Genomic DNA, 22,174 nt, shown 5'->3' with positions numbered 1-22,174 from the left:
TGTACCGCTACAAATGGATGTGGTGCTGTAGAAGGCGTCGTATTGCATTGATGGTTTCGATAAATATGATGCGACGGTGGTGTCTCGAAGCGGTTGATGAAATCGGGGTGATGTCAGTGGTACTAAATGACATCACTACACTTATTAATAGACGTGCACACCTTTTGTTCGTCTGGGGGATCCTTCTGCACTGGCCAGACCCCTGGGTACAGCATCGTAAGAGGCCGCACCACGAATGGAGCCGGAGCGGCAAGGAAGTGGACTGCTACGCCCCTCTGAGACCTGACGCAAAGAGGTTAGATTGAGAATACACACCAACTGTGACAGTGCCGTACACTCAACATGCCGCAATTAATCAAAATGAAATAGCTAGAGTACTCTAATTAAACATAATGTGCTGACCTTTATGGCATATTAAGATAATGGTTGGTTTTATGACAGATACGCTTTCACGACATGTATGATGGGGTAACAAGCTGAAAAGGTGTGTGTGTGTGTGTGTGTGTGTGTGTGTGCGTGTGTGTGTGTGTGTGTTAAATGACAAACCTCTCCCTCTAAGGAGCTGACGCTGTCTCCTCTATAGCTTTTGGCTTTGCTGGGGGAGTAGCTGGGTGAGCCCTTCCTCAGTTCTGCACACATAATGATCATAAAAATGTGTATAGTATACACATTGTATACAAAATGTGTATCGTAAGAATACACGCAAAAAGGATTTTACATTTGTTATATCTAAGTCATTTAATCCCAAAGTCGTATTTATAACGAATACAGACATTAAACCCATTTTCCAATTTACAGATTTTGTTTCAAAATATAAAAGAATAGTTTTCCATATGCGTATATAAATGATAATAAAAATAAATGAAATTAAGTACCTGGGATTGGATATCTAAGACTAAGAAGAATGTCTAAGAAAAACACGTCTTTGGGATTGAATGTGTCATAAGGGTTAGTCAAGCCAATGTTGTATTTTTTTTTTTTTTACTGTAATATATTCTTTATGCCTCCACTAGTTTTAACATAGAGTAGCACTCTGATTAATATGCATTAATTAAACCATCGTACATGAGCATGTACATGAGACAGACTGTCACATTACACTAAACTATTCCGATTTGTAAGCGACCCAATCTGCAGATTTCTCTTCTCCTCCCACATGCTCCCATTTCTCACGCGTCCCAGCTGTCTCCTTTGCCGCCTCAGTTTTTAACATTGCGTAAGAGGCTGCGTCATTCGGATCGCATCATGTCTCGGTCCTGTCGGCACTGGTCGCACATGTTCCCGATACGGTCACGGGGGAATAAAGCCTCTTTTTTTTTTTTTTAAGTTGTATTTAACTTTGGAGCAGAATATCATAATAAAGTAGGATAGAATATATTTATATAGCGTTGCACTGACCTCGACCTTGCATTCCAGCTCTGCTGGGGCTGTGTGGCAGAGAATGCGGCCTCTCGCCCCCATTGCTGTTGTTGTTGTTGACCTGAATGTTGTTCTGCTTCATCAACTGCATCAGCTCTGACTCCAACGTTGCAATCTGTTGAGGGAGGGGGTGGATAATTGGTAATCAGCTGGTAGTACGACGCTGTCAGAACAAAAGCCTTCTTTCTGGATGACGAGCCTCTCGAGAAAATGGAAGGATATCCCCGATTCTCTTTGCAGTTATAAAAGAATGCACATCTGGGGCATTTGGTAGGGATGGGACGAGATCTCACCAGATTAGCACAGCACCAGATACTTTTTCTTTTGGCTGTTTTTTGGCAATGGTGTACAAAAGAGAATGCAATGCTTGTTACTGCTCAGACGGTAAAACACGCCGCCAAGTGTGCTGAGGCCTCAAAATAAACGAGACCCTACCGAATAACGTATCGACGCGACTGACTTTATTTTGAGGCTTTTACTTTGAAGTTGTACCCGGAAAGCATTACGCCACGACGGACTTAATGCCGCATGATACAACCTTGTCCTGAAATCACATTGAATCGCCAATGCAGAGTGCTAATAAACAATTAATTATACTGGGATTTAATTGTATGGCAATTATAGCACAGCCTCTAGCATAAATTAGCCGCTAGCTAGCAACGCTCGTATACTCCGTATCAGCTGGCCATGGCAAATTCAGTTTAAAAGACGAAAATGACTCTGCACTCTTTGATGCTAACAGCTTGACTGCTGCCGTTCATACTGATCACTTTTTTACAAGCCAGGATGCTTCAAATGTGTGTTCGGTGGTTCCGAGATCACTTTGTCTTGACCAAAATGTATGAGGAGAGTGTTATCTTAACTCACCTTATATTTAACTTAGAAAATGTTGATTATCAAAAAAAAAAAAAAAAAACTAAGCATACATAATTAAGTGGGAATCTGTTATTTGGTTTTCTGTGTTAAAATTTGTTTTTCACCAAGCAAAACTTTAAAAAATATATAAATTTATATTTATACAGTATATTTAGTTAATACCCAGTTTCAATATTTGTAACACAAGCTGTTCCGATTTATTTTTCATTTCACCTGTGGTGACGTTTTCCAGTTCAAGAAAATGCTGCAAAGAAATGTTTTAAAATCAGCCCTTACACTGCAGCTAACACGCATTTTATGCATTTTGTTTAACTATTCAATATTTAGGAAAGTTGCAGCTGTGACTAATTTTATATCCACATTAGTACACTATTGATTGTTAATTTCGTTGCAGTCAGTTGAATAGAAAACATTTAAAAAAAATGAAACCATTGACTTATATTACAAATTTTGCAAAAATCTTCATCCCTTTGTCATGGACTCAATCTCCTGAGACATCTCGTCTTGTGGAATTTGTGTCTCGTCCCGTTCCTATAATAGTTGGTTGTGAGGTGGCTGTTGGATTTGAGGTTAGTAACGCCCATAAAGCCAGGCGAATAAAAGTCATTCACTACCATTGGCGGCTATAGACGTCAAAAATCTGTCATGTTATATTGTGGGCAAAGCTAAAAAATAAAGAAATAAATCATGTTGACGTTTGACCACAGAGCTGACTGCAGGCCACGGGGACACCCGAGACATCTGCTGTCATTGCGGACTGTCCTGCCAAAATAAAGCCCAGAATATTCGCCTAGAAAGACAAGATTGTTCATTTGCTTATCTTCTTTGTATCTTCAAAGATTTTAATTTCCTTTTTGGTATTTTAGTATTAGATTTCTTTGAGAACACTTAGCTGAATATGATGGACATATTTCAAACAACTGCATGAAGAATCAAACATAAAGCTAGAAAACGGTCTTTACCCTGACTTGCAGTTCTTGGATCTCAGCCAGGTGAGCTTTCTCAGCCTCCTCCAGTCGTTTCCTTTCGGCATCTTCCTTCTGGATGAACTCCACCTCCCTGGAGGAGGAGATTGAAAAGAGTTGAGCGGGCTAAACTGCCAACACCAAGGCTACAATTCGGGTCAGAACCAATTTATGCACTTTTATAGAGACCATCTTTCTGAGTATGTCATTGGTTGTTACTTAAATTCATAAGTTCATACGAAGCATTCAAAATACATTTAATTTAAATAACATGATTGAATGCTACAGTTAGCACTACAAAGTGTGATATTTGAGTGAAGTAGTGAAGTAAATGATTGAAAGGAATTGATTATCGTATTTTTCGGCCTATAAGCCGCGACTTTTTACTCATGATTTGAGCCCTGCGGCTTATAGTCCAGTGCGGCTTATCCGCTGTTTTTTTTTTAATTATTTTTTTTGCTGGCCACCAGCAAGCAAATGTTTGTATCGGTTCAAGGTTTCAATTTATGGAACAACTATGAAATAGAACTGAAAAGATGTTAATCAATGGCTCTGCTCAAAGAGTTTTATGTGTTTTTATGTTTACTAAAATAATCTTATCAAACAAAGGGAGATAAAAAAAAGATGCTATTGAAGTGTAGTAATGATTTCGATTTTGAACTGCTATTTAACTAAGTATTCTGTTAATGTTGAAAATATCCATCCTTCCATTTTCAAAAATATGTTGGGACTAAACATGCAGGCATGTTCAGTCTGTTAAAGAGAGGATGTTGCTGTTGGCAGACAATTACAAAATAATTAAATAACATTTTTTTTTTTTTTTTTATAAACTTCCATGTACTACCTTCTTTCATAAATATCTCATGCTTTACCTGCAGCTTATAGTCCAGTTCGGCTTATCCGTGACAAAAATCATTTTTTTGCTCTGTTTTACTGCTGCAGCTTATATACCGGTGCCTCTTATAGCCTGGAAAATATGGTACTTAAGTGATGAAGAAATCAATTTAGGTAATTAAGTTATGAAGTGATTGATTTGTTAAGTACTAAGTAATCGATTATTATTGTACTTAGGTAATCGATTATTATGGTACAAAAATGTGCAAAAATAATCAATTGAGTACTTTGCTACCTCCAGTAATTGAACTGATTCCCTACATACTAAATTAGCTAATACTTTAACTACTAAAGTAATCAATTAATTTTTGATTAGGTACTTTAGAACCCAAGGTAATTGATTACAGTACTTTATTAATGTATTTATTTAGCGAATGCAAAGTCCTTATGCCAAGCAGTTGCCTCCTGGTTTGCAGCACAGATGACTTTAATGTATAAAGTACGATTACTTTCATACTTCACTTTTTAAAGTAATTGATTCCTTTAGTACCTAATTCATTAATTACTTGACTAATTCAGCAGCATTTCCAGGCTTGAGGAGTGTCTGGATATGCTTGAGTTTGACTTGAAATAAATCGAAAAAGATACAAACTAGTACCTGACATTGACATGTATGGACTTAAAAACAAATGCATTAGTTATTTTGCTAATTACTTGTCGATTAATTGATACATTTTTTTTTATCCCTGCAGAGTCATTCCTATGTTTATGAAAAATAAAATAATCATGTTGGATGAGGTGATCAGCAAAAGTGTTTTTGAGGGCATTTCTCAGTTTGTTAATGTACGCGTCTCTCCTGCGCCGACATCTTGGCTACAGAGCAGTTTATTCCTAGCGCAAACCTCGCTTTGGCCTGGAGGCCCACAGCCAATTAGAGGCGGCGGGCGAGCAGTGGAGGATTTGATGGGCCTCGCTCAAACAAAGACAAGTTGTGGAAACGGGCTAAGATCTTGCGGATAAAAAGAAAAAAAGCAGCTCCGCCTGACAGATGGGAAAATATTCTCATTCTCTGCTCGACGATCCAAGCGAACATTGCAGTGAAAGAAATTCATCAGACATTATTCATCTTACTAATAAGTGTCAAGATGAGAGCAATGGCCTCATTTAAAAATATAATGTGTAGGAGTTTATTGCATGCAGGGGATGTAATATGAGTGTAGGAGCTAATAGCTGCCATCGATGGCTATATTAGAAACACCTCAATGGTCCAATAACATCTACTAATTTTCAAGGATGGGTTATAACTCAATCCTTACTTAGATACAGGTGGAAGGAAAATAATTGGAAGCACTGGATACACTTTAACAAATTAATTTCAAAAAACAATTCATAGGTGTGTAAACCAAAACAGAGCAATTTTGTATAATTACTGTCTTATTTACTATCACTAAATGAAAAGGCCTGTTGATAAAAACGTAATTAAATGCTTTATATGGAACATACACTAATGTACATGTACAAAAAATTCAGATAGGGAATTGACTCAAAAGTAGAACCTTTTTTTGTTTTAATTAAGACATTTTGACATCTTTGAGACAAAATGCTGCAACTGAAAGGATCAACAAATACCCTCAGATGTGAATCGTTCATTTTGCAAAGAAAAAGTATACGTCAGGCTGATGATGTGGTATCTGTAAGTTAGTATCGGAGCATTCCTATGAGTATGTTTTCTGATGTACTGTAATGGTATTGGTGCATGCCCATTTTTTAGGGTTTGAAATTTGATTAACACATAGTATTATCTAATAAAATTGCATCATTTAAAGAGTAAGTCACTTTCATCACTTACACAGATGTGGAGACTGACCAGTAGTACAGAATTATCAAAAAAAAAAAAATGGGAAGTTGACCAAATTAGAGCATAGGACATGCCAGCAAATTTGATGAATTAATTTTATCCTGATGCCGTGCAATTGGCTGACTGTCCATAGTCTACCAAAAGTTCGATTGGACAGGTCACACCTCCTCTACAATTCTTTGGATGGTTGAGGGCCAATTCCAGGCCCTTTTGCCACCGATCGGTATTTAGTATGGCAGCTGATACTAATATCAGGAACTAGAAATTATAAACCCCAGACTTCCCTCTCCTCAGCAATTTCCTATCATTGTCAGTTAAGCATAAAATACTTTTGTAATTAATATCCTTTATGCGAGCCTATCTCCTATTATCCCATGAAGCTGAAATCATTCTTTTGAAATGCAAGCATTTGCACTCACTTTTGCTGGAAATCTTTAATGAGCTTCTTGGCTTTGTTATACTTCTTCTCCAAAGTCTGGTACTGGGCCTGGGCCTCCTTCAGATGTTCGTTGACCGTGTGGCAAAGGGTCTGCGCCTCGATCCAGTAGCTCTCCAGCTTCAGCATCCTTTCCTTGTTCTCCTCGATGCTGGCCTTCAGCTGGCTCTTCTCCTTTTCCCAACGCTGCTTCTCCCGCTCCACAGAGGCCAACTTGTTATCAGAAGGTAAAAAGACAACACACGAAACAGTCACAACATGCATTAGCGTGGGGAAAAAAAAAAAAAAACACACTGTGGGGGCGGTACCAGGCATTAATAGCGCTATAGGTTTTGTATACAACTTCTGTCCATGCCACCAACATTCACCTTAAGTCACAACTGAGGGTTCCTGTTGACTTACCTTGTTTTTAAGCTTCTGGATCTCAGCCTCAGTCACTGTGTGTTTGATCTGGAGCTATTGGGGAAAAAAAAGTGAGGATAGAAGAGGGGAGAAGAGAGCGAGTGAGAGGGCGGTCAGAAAATCAAACGCGCGGCTGCGCAGGCTCGATACAGTGCGACGGACCCAGGCAGATGACGGGTCCGATTGCAGCGCCAGCGATGACGTGCAAGCAGCACGGAAAAAAAAAATGATGTGAGATTTTCAGCCGGGAAGAAGACCACGTCCTAATAAGCATGATTTTCAATGGGAAAAAAGGAGAGGGAAAACTGGCCCAGCAAAGATATTAATGTAAAGGAAAATTAAATATTTGATAAACTTGTGTGTGTTCAATTATATTAACTCATTCAATCCCCAGATATAGTTTTAAGTTGGTATTGTTATTGGTTTTTTTTTTTCTTAAGAGTCCAGTCACTCCCAGGTACTTAATTATGTAGTTTACATTTTTTTTTCAAGTGTTTGGCTAAAGGAGGGTCTAAAAATGGTTAAAACGATATAAATTAGCGAACCAAGTAATTAACTATTTTAGTACCTAATTCATACCTATTCGTACCTATTTCAAAACTCACTAATCTTTATGCCCACATTTGATTTGTTTTATTGAGCTTCTTCGTCAAAAATTCAAAAGATTATACCATATTTTTTTCTGCTTCTTAATTTAAATAGATAAGCATAATTCAAAATGAAAAGAATAGATTTTTTTGGTATGTCTAAAACCTGACAACATGTGTAAAACAAAACAGTAGGGAAGGAGTTAATTACATTTTGCAAACATGCTAATTGTTCTGTTAAATAATAAAAAAACTAATGTTGACTCCTCTACGCTGCTGCAACGAATATTTTCACCCAAGATTAACCGTGTGTTTAATTATGTAGAACACACACAAAAAAGTTGCTGTGCAAGTGGGGAAATGTTTCAGAAAAGTCGTAATCCAACTGAAACATAATATAAACATGGGATTATTCCGTACACGTCTCCTCAAAGCTGTGGCGGACATATTTGCTTTTTGAGCTCATCATGTCCTGATTAAAATGTAAAATTCAGCAGAAGCCATTTGGAGCAATTTCCAGCTTTCTGGGTCAGTGAAACACAAAACCGACATGTGTGAATGCATTTGCACAAACTGGAGGAAAATACTGCGTATACTCAAAACAAGTAATCTGCTGTGTTTTAACAACTTCGGAGATGGCGAGATTTTTGCTTCTCCAGTGGCGCATTCGATGTAATTATTTGTTTACCGAGAGGTGACAATGGAGTAGTTAAATCAATACCTCTCTGAATTTCTGGTACAGTTTCGTGGCGTCTAAATCGGTGGGCGACATGACATCGTCGTTGTCGAGCAGGTCGAACACCTCGATGTTCTTTTCTTCGCTCGCGGCGGTCGGACCCGCCTCCTCGTCATCTGTGGCGTACTCACCTGTCTGCTAAAAGAACACAAAGTGCAATGTCGGTCATGGAGCACTCGAATTTAAAATTAAAATGTTAAACTCTTGCGCTGTATAGATTCCCACTTTATTTCAATACTAAAAATCATCCAAATGGTTCCGTATGTCTTATTCCAATGATGAAATATTTCCAAAAGTTACCTTAATTTATCCAACAACTTTTCTTGTTACAGCTGTCAGTCAGAGCTGCGTGTCAAAACGCTCTCAAAATTTGCTTTTCATCTCTCCCCGACATCCTCTCGTCATTTGCGACTTTGCATAAATAATTCTGTGCGATCATCATGTAAAATCGAGATAACCCACTTCACGTTCCACAATTTTGATCTGATAGGAATTGCTCTGGCAGCTTGGTAAGCTGTGTAAAAAAAAAAAAATACTGAGCAATAATCACCAAGATGTGACCCTCAGCACAACATCAAACAGAAGAATGATTATTATTGGTCATATTCATTTTCACTTTAGAATAAACAACTGATTCGAGTGCATTCGCTCAGGTGTTGCGTTCACTGACTGCTCACAGTGTGGGAAATCTGAATTACGCTTAACTTAATCCGCAACAAATATACAATTTACAGATATGAACACCAGAAAATATGAAGAATTTACAAAAATGAGATTTATTCTGTTTTGCAATTGTTTTTACTGTTGATACGTTGGTAACGTAAGCTATTAAAATTAAGGGTGTGTCCTATACACATTTGAATCCTATATTTTGGGAATTACGGTATCTGTGAGTGTGTTGAGTCAAATGGGAAAAAGAGAGGTGTCATCCATTTGCCTTTGAATCTGAGCGCATCAATCAATTAATTGATTTGGCCCGTAACCAACAGTGCCTCTTATGTCCAGCGGATTTACTCGATGAAATACCTCTGGCGCCTCTGGCGCGTCACGCAATCAATCCTTTGTAATAATTTAAAAAAACAAAGCCTGCACAAAGACAATAATGCTCAGTTTAGAGAGACTTACTTAATTTTATTGTGGCTTGCAGCAGCATAAAAATGAGGAGGTGATATTAAGGCTTTATGATCTTACCAAGAGTTTATATAAGAATGTGCATGCGTTAGTAATGGTGCGTCCAATAAGAGTAGACTACCAATGTATGAAACCGTTTCCAACGCGCACCCACACATTTCTTGTTACTCCTACACATGTACCATTTTTACCTCTAAATTAGGCCATTCCATTTTAACACTATTTGTATTGACAACAATTTCAAAAGAAAGAATGACAGATTTTTGGTACCTTAGGTAGGTCAACCAAAACATTTTTATTCTTTTTTTTTTTGTTTAGGTGTCCAGAAATGTAATACCAGGTATCTATTTATATATGTTGTTGTTTTTTTTCTCTTTTTTTGTATGAGGAGGATCTAAAATAGGCTGGTAAAGAATGAGTAAAATGATCATATACTTTAGGTAAATAAGTATTAAAGCAATCAAGTATTTAATACATTAAACAAATTATTTTTAATACCATATTTTCCGCACTATAAGGCGCACCTAAAACCCTTAATTTTTTCAAAAAGCTGATGGTGCGCCTTATATATGGATCAATATTGAGATGGGATGCTGGGATTGGTTGATAGGGAAAAGCTTCACCTGTTTCTTTTGTGTGTTTACAGTTGAACAAAGTTGCTCATATTGACATTTGAGTTATTATGCTATTGAGTTATTATTTGAGTTATTATTGTTATTATTTTGAGTATTACTATATTGTGATTGAAAAAGTTTTAAAATATGTCATTAATGGAGGGTGCGCCTTATAATCCAGTGCGCCTTATATATGGAACACGTTTTAAAATATGTCATTAATTGAGGGTGCGCCTTATAGTGCGGAAAATACGGTACTTTAGTACCTAAAGCTAGGTGCTTTAATACCTAAAGTAATTGATTACTTCCTTGTACTTCAGTACCTAAAATAATCAATAGCTTACCAGATGGCACCTGAAATACTGGTACTTATGGTACGAAAAGTAACTTTTTTAGTTTAGTACTTAATACCTAAGTAATTTATTATCCTTAGTACTTAATTCCATAGTTCATTAATTCTTCAGCCATTTTTGCCAAACATTTTGAAAAAGAAAACGAAAGAAAAAAAAATACTTTAAAATAAAAGGCTTGAGTCCCCTTTCCCATAATAGACCTGTCTGTTGCCATGGTTGCAGCATCCTATATTAAGGTCCCATTCAGTGAAGGGGGAAGCAACACAATACATAGGAGGTGATGAAACACCTGGCCCGCATACCCCCCCCCCACTGAGAAACAAAAAGGTTGAGTTTCCCTAGAGTGCTTAAATGAGCAAAATAAATGTCCGTCTTAAGCAATATTCTACTTCCTGTCTTAAGTGTGTGTGGGTGCATGTTAATCATGTATGCATGTTCCCCTTTAACTGACAGATGGTCATGCTGGAATGTTTGATCACGAATAATTCCGCACAAAAGTGTGTGTGTGTGTCATTTATTGCCCACCGAAGGACTTTGTTTCCCTTGGGAATTAGACGCCAATAAAGAGCCATCAGTCACATCAGGAAACTGCTCCTTCTTCCCAGCCCATCCGAAAGGAAATCGCTAGAAAATTTATAGCCATATTAATATTGATGAGCTCCGCTTATTGCCCCTTAGTTCCGGATAATAGTTTTGTATGGTTTATTCTACAAAGCTATAAATTAATCGAAAGTGTTTTCAGAAGCTGTTTGTAATCCTTATATAGACTACGAGTGGATGTTAGGAGAAGATTTTTTTTTAGGTTGATTAATCATTTATTTTGATTAATCAGTGATTTAAAAAAAAATCATAACCACAATTTATTGTCCATGTTTTTAACTAAAAACATTTTTTCAAATGGATGTGAATGATCTAGTCATTTTTATCATGGGCCACATTGGAGTTATAGTTTCTGTCGGAGGGCCGTTATGATTGTGAAGTCAAATACATTTTAAGTATGATCGTCACAAATTTACGCACTTTGAAATCAGAGGCCAGTAAAACCTGTTAAAAAGGGAGATAGATAACAAAAAAACAAAAAAAAAATCATAAAAGTTGGAGACGACTTGAAAATTTGGTATTTTAGCCAGAACTGGAAGTCATAATTAGCATTTTGCGGACCACAAAAATACATGTAGCAGGGCCTTAAGTTTGACACCTGTGATCCAATTCACAGCTACTTCCAGATGCTTCTCTACAATATTATTTGAAAATAAATCAATGCATAAATACTGTAAATAAGTACCTGGGATTGAGTGTCTGGACAATATAAAGACGTATTAACTCATTCAATGGGGATGGATTTTCACAATTTTTAGGATTCCGCACATTAAATCCCAGATACTTAAGTATTAAATCGATATTCCAGATACTTAAGTATTAAATCAATACTCAAGTATCTGGAATTGAATGTATGGACTCCCTAGCATTGAATGAGTTATTACAGGATTGAATCCCTGGGTTTGAGATTTAGTACCAGATATTTCCAGATATTTACACTATTTTTTATTACTCATTTGATGATCGACTAGCTGTTAATCGACTTATCGTTGCACCTGTATTGGTATGTTTATTTGTTAGTTTATCAGATTACGCAATATGTAGAAAATGGTCTTATTGTGCTGCTATCCTGGCGTTGGTGTTAGACAGTGGGAAGATAAAGGCAAGCAGGCTCCTTGCATGTCCAAAAGTGACTGTTCTCTACATGGCGTCCCACTCTCGCACTGCCAATTCTCTCCAGGACTTTAATTAGAACAGGCAGTGTTTCATGCGTGTGTTCCTGGGATTATGACAGCGCTTGGGATAAGATAAGCCTCCATGGCCTGCAGAACACTTTCTTACGCATGACAAGTCCCACTGTACAGTCCACCATGTATTGACTCATTTAGCTCACGTGTGTCCAAGTAGCGACCCGTGGGCCAAATCTGGTCTGCCACACTAAACCTTTTTTAATAGTGAAATTCTAATGACGGGTATGACTCCATGATGATCGTTACCTCGTCATCATCGGCGTCGTACTGAGCGTACTGCTGCTCCAGGAGCTCTCGCTGTCTTTTCTCCTGCTCCAGGGTCTGCTGGATGAGCGTGGCCACCTCGCTCTGCTGGCCTGGTCGCTCTCGGCCAATCACAAACCTGCATACAGACAGACAGTCAGGCCGTCATTCATAGAGTTGGAACGGAATCCACACTGGCAGACCAATGAACCAACTAGACCATGATAATTATTGAGATGACTCTTTTATGGCATTTCATATTAACAATATCATTATTACATATATACATTAAAGTATATAATTACTTTTGGTACTTTAGAGACTTTGGTACTTTGGGAGAGGGGCGGGGATGACCCCAGAGAAAAGGATTTGTTTTTGCCATGCCATAAAATAAGGATTGGCATCTTTTGATATTTTTTTTTTTTCCAAGAACTTGATTGTGATTGAAAGTCTGGATTCTTAAAAACAAAAGTAAAAAAATGTCTTGAGATTTAATGAGTTAATTATTATAAACACAAATTGGTAATGGATTTTCCTGTTTTAAAGATAATTCTTTTCTAAAGTTGCACCATATTTTCTTGGAAGGTTAAAAGAAAAAATGACAAGATGGGCTATGAGTGTGTTTGAGCAGGGTGTTCTGTCTCAGCTGGAGAGCTCTCGAGTAAGAGGACGACGCAGACACGGCCTTACGCTCCAGCAGAGGCGCCTTTTATTATTTGATCTACATGTGAAGGAACAACTGGGGTGAACATAGAAGTAAAATTTAGGATAGAAAAAAAAGACTTGACTAGATGTTGTGGTGTAAGCCCGTGCTCCGAGAAATAGCTGACCTGGAAACAATATTTCCATTATTTCCACCCTTTTGTGGAGTTTCAGGTATTACGGTGAGTGCATATGGGCATGACTTCAGTTTAAAACCTGCATGATTTAAAAGGTTAAATATAGATCAATTGTGTAATGTAGGACAGCTGGCCATAAAACCTCTGAGAGGGAAGGCTTTAGCAAGGAGGAGGAGGTGCGCTTAAGTGGGTGACATGATGGAGGAGGATGGAAAAAGCAAGAGAAAAGATGTGATCCAGACAAGTGATAAAGAGAATTTACTTTCGTCTATACATGGATGTATTTTTCATGTACGTGTGTGTGTGTATATATATATATATATATATATATATATATATATATATATATATATATATATATATATATATAATGTGTGTGTGTGTGTGTGTGTGTGTGTGTGTGTGCACGCACACACACAAACACATCGGGTTACAGCCCGCCTGTCTTTTTTTTCATGTTGCGATGTGGAATACTGAGTTTTTTCGTCCCTTCTTTATAGTATTTTCCCCGCTTTGTGAGAAAAAACAACTGTCATGACCCTAGGGGGTTGGCAGTACTTAAGTTGTTTTGTCTCCATCTGCAGGCGTTTTTAGGTAATTGCACTTATTTACTATTGCCGTCAAACTGCTTCCATGCAACGCCTTACTACAATGTTAATCTGCTATTGGTCGGTGTCTCCTCACAAAAATGCTTGTCTGCTATTGGCCGGCCTCACTCATTTCAAAATGGCGGAACGGTAAAGCTTTATTTGATTGTAAGTAGTTACAAAACCGTATTCATAGTGCATTTTACTGCTTAATTCAAAGTTGAAACAGTTAGCCATGGGTCCCAAGATTGCTAGTGATGTTAAAGAGAGAAGTAAGAAGATGATTTAGATGGAAACAAATCTGGAGATAATCAAGAAAAACGAAGCTAGCCTAGGTTACCCTTACTAGGTAATGTGGGCATAACAAGTGCTACTCAAAGGTAAATAAATCCTTTCTATAATTTTTATTTATTACGTTTTCTGATTGTATACATGTATATTATACATACTTAGCACTTACTATACTATTTTGGTACAAATTTTTAATATGTATGTACAATTTTGATGTTTTTCCCTGGGGTTCCAAACGCATTAGCTATTTAACATAGTTTTGGATTACCCGCCATACGGGGAATTCACCATACGACTCCAACACACCTCCATCTCTACTGCCTTTCCTTTTTTATTCCTTTTAACAGGGAATGCGCCTTACCGTACAACTCCTGATGTGTTCCTGAGCACAGAGGCTGCAAAACTCTGTGTGACACCCACCAGGCTGGTCCCATCCACCTCCACTATCTGGTCGTTTACTTTGATCCTAATACACACAGACACACAAAAATGAGGACATCATTTAACACTTGAGGGTGAGATAACCAATGTCATTGTCTTCACGTTAATTGAAGCAGCTCGTGGGTCACTGTGTCCCTCTTGAAAATGACTGCCTCGGAAAATAAATGTCAAAATAGCAAGATGACGCTAATGCATGAGAAGTGGAAGAGACATCAGCTTGGCTAATCACGCACGTTATTTTCACGATTGGAAGACTGTGCTGAGGCAAAAACTTTTCTCCGATGTATGCGGACTCAACATGAGACATAACAAGGCTCTCAAAAAGAAAAAAACAAAAAAAAACATGGATGTCTAATTAGGAGGACACAGAGGCCAGCTTGCCTTTTTTGCCCTGAGCCACAAAACTAACATTTCTGCTCTGCTTTGGACAAAATGAGAGGTCAGATGAGGTGATAAACTTCTACCAACCTTCCAATGATCGATCATCCAGCAATAATGTGAGTAAAATTTCTTTCGTTCATTTTTTTAAAATCTAGGCCCACTCACACATTCTGTTCAGACATTTCAGTTTCAGATTTTCTCTTTTTCGAAACAATAGGTGTCTATAGAAATGCCTGTTTTACACGAAACATTAAAATGAAAAAAACATTTTTTGAATCATGCTTGTTCACATTAGAGTCACAGATGAGCTTCAGCCTACCCCATCTGAAACTGGATGGATTACGCTCAATGTAAAAACAAGAATTCTACGTATGCTATTAAATAAATGGGTAAGCCGTCACATTCATATCAAACGCTTATCCACAAACTTGTGGCTTGTGTGTCAGACCCGAGCTCAGACTTCAGCTCCCATGTAACATCTTAATCTGGCTTTGTGCCTCCATCTTGGCCCGACGTGAACATTCCCGAGCCCGAGAGGGAATTAGGAAAAGATAAAGCGCCTGGCGCCAAAGGAACGCGACACATCTCGGCGGGTCATCAGAACGGCACATAACAGCGAGCATCAGCCGAGTCCATCGATCTGTCTGCCTGCCATTGTGTTGCCTCAGACCATTAAACCTGACTCTGCAAAAGGCCGAGGCGCACACAAACACACGGAAACAAGTTGATGGAGAGGTAATAACTGAAGGATATGATTGTGAGTGTGCATGTGGAATAACAAAATTGCAGCAACAAAAAAGCTTTTTACAGCAGCTGAGTTGTTCATTCATCACACATATGCTCTCTGTGTGAAGGGCACTAGAAAAGATTTGATTTGATGAGTGGAAAAAACGTTTTAACTCTTTTAATCCCAAAGACGTATTTTTACGTTTATTAAGATTTTTTTTTAAGTGTTTGGCTAGACAATCTAAAAATGGCTAGTACTATATAAATTAGATCTGTACGTTCTGTTTAGGCAAAGTAATGAAATACTAAAGTATTCAATAACTTTAGCGATCAATTACTTAAGTACTAAATTACCTTATTACTTAAGTACTACAGGAATAGATTATGTTTGGTTCCAAAGTAATCTAAAGTAATGGATTACTTGTTCTTAAAGTGATCGATCAATTATATATCTATACATGTATACATTAATTATGTGTGTGACACCCAGTGTCTAGAATGAGACACTACAGCACCATTTTATTCTGTTCGACGTTTTTGCAGTTCACAAAGTTGTACAACCACAGATTTTGATGAGTGCACTGATATGTGTTATTCATTGTATTTCATTATTTACTATGTGTTGTATACAGAGTATTTTTTTTTTAACAAATGAAAAAAAATAATAGAAAATTTCCATTTCATGGAACTTGCTAGCCAAAATGCAATATTGTGATACATAGGTGATCCAAAAGGAAGTTAATGTTAAAATTAAACTGCACCTATTTTTTTTTTTTTTTAATTTTCGACAAGTTGAGCCCTGCAATTTGGGGGCTATTTAGGTCAAGGCCAGTGTGCAGGGCAAAAATCTACAAAGATTTAACACTAGGTGTTTATTTAGATATACAGTACAGTATAGCATGATTTTCACCTGTCTGGCCCGCTTGAGGATATATTTTCCTCCATGCAGCCAAAATTAGTTTGACAACCCTGGTCTTGACTCTTAAAAAACTTAAAAACACGTCTTTGGGATTGAATGACTTAGGTTGAACACAATCTGAGTATAGGGTCAATCGCTCATCACATCTACAGGAAGCGACTATAGTAGTGAAAAATTAGCCCTTGTGAACTGTTCACAATTTATAAAAAGAGGCACACATGGATTGTCGAGAAGCATGAGTAAAATAAGATTAAAAAAAAGTGGTAACAATGAGACAACACGCTGCACATTCCCTCACATGTGCAGCTCGGCGTGAGGCAGAGCAAAGTGTGCCTCTCTCCTAGGATCTAATCTCAACCCCTACTGCTAAATCTGACAGGAACTGTGTGTGGGTTTCGTGCGTGGTGCAGAATAGCTCACATAATGAACTTTTTTTTTTTTTTTGCACACACTACAGATTACAAAGCGAAGTTGTCAGAAAAACCATCTCACCGTCCGTCTCTTTCGGCAGCGCCGCCTTCAATGACTGTTTTGACAAAGATGCCCAGTTTCTCCAGGCCTGCGTCTGCGCCAACGCCCATGCCGATGATGCTGATTCCCAAGCCGTCCTCATCTGGTATGACACAATTGAAGACAAAACACATTATTGTGACTTTCCCACCTATTGCATACAAACTGTATTGTGTAATGGGTGCGACAATGTTTAAAAAAAAAATCCTAGGATAAGTCAACAAAAACTCCAAGATGACAAAAAGCAAGCAAGCAAGCAGATGGACTAAGGATAAGAAGAGAAAAAATAAATATCATATTTCCCAGAGTTCAAGTCGACCTGGCTTATAAATTGACCTCCCCCCTACTTTTTTTTTTTTTTAACTTCAATTTTGGTGAATTTTACACAAACGCGATTATAAGTGATTACATAGGTCATGATTGTCCGATTAAAACAAATGGTGTGTGTTATTAAAATGATGAAATGATGGTACTTTTCAAGGAATTTCTACATCTAATATCAAAAAACATACTGTTGCGGTTATGGGGAAAGGGGCGGGGCGAAAACGAGACAAGTGCTAGGCAATGTACGCATGCGCGAAGACACAAATGCTGAAACCAATGTTGCAACAATAAAATGATTTGAAGTTTCAATACTTTATTTTTGGACACAGCTGAATATTAATTTGTCCAAAAGCACTAAAAGTCATCATCACATTCTGACATTCCAAATAGCTCAAATTTAACTCCTGGACATCCAGTTTGTTTGAAATGGAGGTCTTCAAAAACTATTTTCTGCTCACTTTACCTGGGAAATAATCCCAAGATTTCTTTATATTTTATAGCTAGAATTAGAGGTATGTATCATCATTTTAGGCCTTGTAAATAACATATTATTTAAATTTTATTATTGTTATTATATTATTTCAAATTAATGCTATTCAAACACAGATATGTGGAAAAAAATTGCTCTGTCTTGAGTTATGTGGTTATATGTCGAAAATGAGGGGGGGAAAAACTGGACTTGTACTTGGAGGAATACGGTACGTAAAAAAACAGTGCTTTATTAATGAAAACGAGAAGAGACAGCCCCTAAGCGTACGCTGACCTTCGCTCGCAAGGCATTATTGTTCTGGATGGGAAGTTCCTTTCCAGTGCACTATTCCTCGCTTTTCCATCCTCCATTCATTATTCATAAGAGCTTAGGGTTACATAACAGTGACTGGAAGGTGATAACCCACAACACAAAGCGCTCTATTTTAGATCGGGGCAAAAGTGGGAAACTGGGGACAAATTGTGAGAACATTTGCTTTGCGTAATACTTGTGACTGAGTCGTTACGGCGTGTTCAAGGCTGAATACTTATTCGTATTTGTATTAGCAAAAAAAGAGGAAAACACTGTTTGCATACCCTCAGGAAATATAACACCTCACAAACGAGTGAGCTATTCTGCCAAATTCGTCATGAGCGCACCTTTTTCCAGCTCCACGGGGAAAAGCTCCAGCTTCTCCACTCGCTTCTCAAGCTCGTACTCAGCGGACGAGGCCACAGGATCCACTTCCTCATTTCGGCGGTCATAGTCCTCGTTGGAGTAAGTGTTAAATACCTGCAGAGGTAAACATAAAAGGGAAAGTTGAAAAAAAAAAAAAGAAAGAGCGAAATCTTGGGGGCATAATGCAAGATAGGTTCTTGAGTATCTTCGGGAAATTTCCTTGCTAAGATTCAAAACAAACACATGTCCAAGTTTAGTGTTATCATAAAAAGTCAGAATTTTGAGAGAAAAATTAAAATCCTTCCAACTTTTTTGCATCTTCACTGGCCCTAATCCTACCCCATTCCTACGCATTAAGGTATATAAAAAAAAAATGGAACAAAATTATCAGGTAAGAATAACAATTAAATCTGAATTGACATTGAAGCGGGCATTCTGAGTACATAGTCAGAAGTCACGGGCCTTCATCTCAGAATTATCAGAAAAAAAAGTCATAATTTTGGCTTTAAGTGAGACCTCAAAATGAATTCAGATTTCTGAAATAAAAGTGAGAATGCTGCTAAGGATTTTTTTTCCCTCACTGGCTCTAATCTAAGAATTGTAGGAATAAAATTCTGACATTTAAATGTGGAATTTGAGCATACATTTTGAATTTGTATGGACAATAAAGTCAGATTTCTAATGCAAAAGTCAGAATTATAAATTTAAAACAAGAATTCTGAGAATAGGCAGAGTTCTGAGATGAAAGTGAGAATCCTGAAAAATAAAATGTAAATGAATCAAATCAATAGTCAGAATTCTGAGAATAAACTCAGAATAAACTCAAAATTTAGAATTTAAAGTGTGAATTCTGAGAATAAAGTGAGAATTCTGAGATGAAAGTGAAAATCCCAATTTTGTTTTTCCCACAAGCTGTAATATCAGAATCGGAAGATAAAATTCAAATTTCTGACGTTAAAGTGAGGATTCTGACAATAAAGTTAGGATTCTAAAATAAGAGTCATGAAAATAAAGTCAAAACTTCTTAGAACGTCATTCACTTCTGGAAGGCCGAAATGTTTTCATTTGTGTGACACCAAATCAAAGTTCTGACATTAAGGTATAAAGTCAGAGATTAAAATCAGAATTCTAAGATAAAAGTGAGAATCCTGAAACCATATTTTCCCCACAGTCAGAACCCTGTGATGAAAGTGAGAATCCTGACCACCTTAAAGATTCCATTATCCTTTGAGTGATATCATCCAAACAATTCCCTCAAAAACTACCATCACAAGTATTTACCGACACCAGTCTACGTATATATGTGAGAATCATTTTGAGAATTCTCCTCCTCCTTCCTTCTCCTCCTGTGCTGTCCGGCTGTCACTTCACATCTCATCCCAAGCAGCAGGATGCCCTCACGGCTCTCTGCATGCCGCGGTGAGAAAAGAGCTAGCTGAGAGCAGTGCGCAAGCCGTCACCAGCAAGCAAGCTTTTTGCCACATGTAAGGTGCAAAAGGCCAACTGCAGGTGCGGAGTAGAAAAGGGTGCTTGGATGTGAAACAAGGGTGAAAGCTCTTGTCTATGCTAGTTTACCAGCGCAGGATGCGTGACACCATGCACACAGTATTTTTCCTATTCTTTGCTCTGTGTGACCTTTCTGTCATCAATCATTCATTGTGATCAGCAACTCTGCATTATTTACGATGTTAAGACAGGCAGCATATCTGTATTCAGTTGTTTTGCGCAGCTCTGCAAAAGCACAGCATTGATTTTACGGATATACAAGCTAAAGCCACAACAGCCGCGAATTCCCATGCAAACCAAATAACGTACTGAAATCACGTGCGATCGCCAATTCAGGGCGATTCAGAGGATTACGCTCATGTTTTATTGTAAAGCACCTGTTTGTAGCATTTAGCGCAGCATATATAGCATAAATTATCTGTTAGCTAGCAGTCTGAGAGTGCCCCCAAGAACACTGACATCCTGATTGCTGTTGCTACAGATCACTTTTGAACATACCAGTGCTGAGTCAAATGTTTCTTCTGCGGGTCTAATTAAATTCATGTTCAAATAAAAAGTTATGAAAAACTTCACAAATTGGCCATCAGTATTCGATCTTTTCATTTTTATCTGATGACCAAAATACAGGATGTGCTTATTATCTTTCAAATCACCTGCGTGGCAAAATTTTGGTTTACTAGTTGAAAAAAAAAAAAACAAATGGTAAAATATTTGCATATCAGACAGTTCGTACACTGTAAAAAAAAAAATCACACCAACCAGCACAACAAACACGACCTGAGTGCATTTTGTTCAACTGCAGCTGAAAAATTTGCCTTTATCAAAATTGACTCTCCTGTTTCTTTACATTTTAACGCTGACTTGTTAATTTTCTTATAGCCTACGCATATTTTATATCACAATTTTTTTCAAATCCTTGTCTCGTTCTTGTGGCCTCAGTCTCATGAGACGTCTTGTCTCGCAGGATTTTTGTCTCGTCCTGACCCTAGAACTAATATACCGTAAAACATTTTAGGTAAATTTTTTTGAGTGATGTGAGGAAGAACGAGAGTTCAATAATCATTTAAGGGCAACAATCATAACATAAAAATACTAATGCAGTGTAACGATCGTCGCCTTGAACCAACTGTCTTAATGAAGCATTCAGAATCTACAAAACTTAATTAGAACATTTCCCTTGTTCAAATCATAACACTATTACTCCACACGCCATTTACGATCCTGGAAGCTGATGGACTGCTTCTGTGGGTTACTCAGAACTGCATGAATGCTCTAGACCAGATGCTACCATTGGCAGTAGGTACTATCTCTAATGGCGTCTCTCAGTCCCCGAAGAGTGGGGCTACTAACACATTAGCATGTGGAACACAGGAGGAGACAAGGAGGAGGTCAGGAAGAGAGATTAAGGACAGATGAGGGTCAATCTTGGCGAGGACGTGTGAAGAAGACATTTAAAATGTGTTAGCATATGGGAAAAGGGAGCAAATGGAAGCCGGTGTTCAAGAGCTATCCCATCTTACAAATAATTACCTGATTCCTGCTGAATTTATAAGATTTTACTTTGAATGGTTATTAATTGTAGTAGCAAACAGAATATCAGTAAAGTCATCAAAAAATGAATTAGATTATGTTTCAGCTTTGCCCAGAGTTTTTCTCGAGTTGCAATGCGGAGATTAGGTCACTCCCATAAACTCTACTTGGACGTGTTATACAAGCCCATATTATCTGGCAACTAATGCATTTCCCTGGCTGTAAGAGTAAGACAATAAATGTACACACACGGGATGTGTAATTATCATTCAATATTTATAGGAGTGACAACATAGAAGGGACAAGAAAATCTTGGTGTGATACTTGGCTGGCTGCCTAGATTTAGAATAGGGTTGACTTGATAAATTGCTTCATAGTTAACCCTTAAGTACTTTGGCAATAACTTGTATATGAATAAAACTTTAAAAGAAATGGCAATAACTTGTATATGAATAAAACTTTAAAAGAAATAATGTGTGTATACTGTATATATACTAAAAATATATATGATGCGACGAGGCAGAAATTCACAGGGCGAGTTGTCTCACGTGATTGAGTCTATGAGAACGAGACAATAATTTTGCCATTTTTGAACATAAAGTAATGCTGAATATAAATTTTACAGTTTCACAAAATGTTTTCGTTTTATTTAACAGTCAGCAAGAAAATGAAGGATCCGGTGTGCAAATGCAGAGAAAAACTAGCATGCAAATGTAAACATAGGAGACA

At 37.6% G+C, this 22,174-nt stretch overlaps 1 protein-coding gene and 1 long non-coding RNA gene across 10 annotated transcripts in view; one reads left to right on the top strand and one right to left on the bottom strand.

Annotated features, from left to right (window-relative positions):
- ppp1r9a (protein phosphatase 1, regulatory subunit 9A) overlaps positions 1–22,174 on the bottom strand; it is a 41,679-nt gene that overhangs the window by 5,071 nt on the left and 14,434 nt on the right. For all 9 annotated transcript variants that reach the window (XM_088404470.1, XM_088404473.1, XM_088404474.1 and 6 more), the window contains 11 exons: positions 18,391–18,523; positions 16,921–17,041; positions 14,323–14,427; positions 12,248–12,383; positions 8,099–8,251; positions 6,791–6,844; positions 6,372–6,601; positions 3,258–3,354; positions 1,399–1,534; positions 547–629; positions 162–282 (listed from right to left, as the gene is read on the bottom strand). In XM_088404470.1, coding sequence (XP_088260596.1) covers positions 162–282; positions 547–629; positions 1,399–1,534; positions 3,258–3,354; positions 6,372–6,601; positions 6,791–6,844; positions 8,099–8,251; positions 12,248–12,383; positions 14,323–14,427; positions 16,921–17,041; positions 18,391–18,523 — 1,369 coding nt within the window. The remainder of the gene's footprint in view (positions 1–161; positions 283–546; positions 630–1,398; positions 1,535–3,257; positions 3,355–6,371; positions 6,602–6,790; positions 6,845–8,098; positions 8,252–12,247; positions 12,384–14,322; positions 14,428–16,920; positions 17,042–18,390; positions 18,524–22,174) is intronic.
- On the top strand, positions 15,264–19,000 carry LOC148406491 (uncharacterized). The gene is made up of 3 exons (XR_015863946.1): positions 15,264–15,518; positions 16,940–17,044; positions 18,401–19,000. It is a non-coding gene; the product is annotated as an uncharacterized LOC148406491 (long non-coding RNA).

The sequence above is a fragment of the Hippichthys cyanospilos genome, chromosome 21 (assembly GCF_059441005.1).
Source record: "Hippichthys cyanospilos isolate Australia breed blue-spotted pipefish chromosome 21, RoL_Hcya_1.0, whole genome shotgun sequence".
In the NCBI taxonomy this organism is placed as follows: domain Eukaryota; kingdom Metazoa; phylum Chordata; class Actinopteri; order Syngnathiformes; family Syngnathidae; genus Hippichthys; species Hippichthys cyanospilos.
This window is presented reverse-complemented; position numbering and strand designations above follow the sequence as displayed.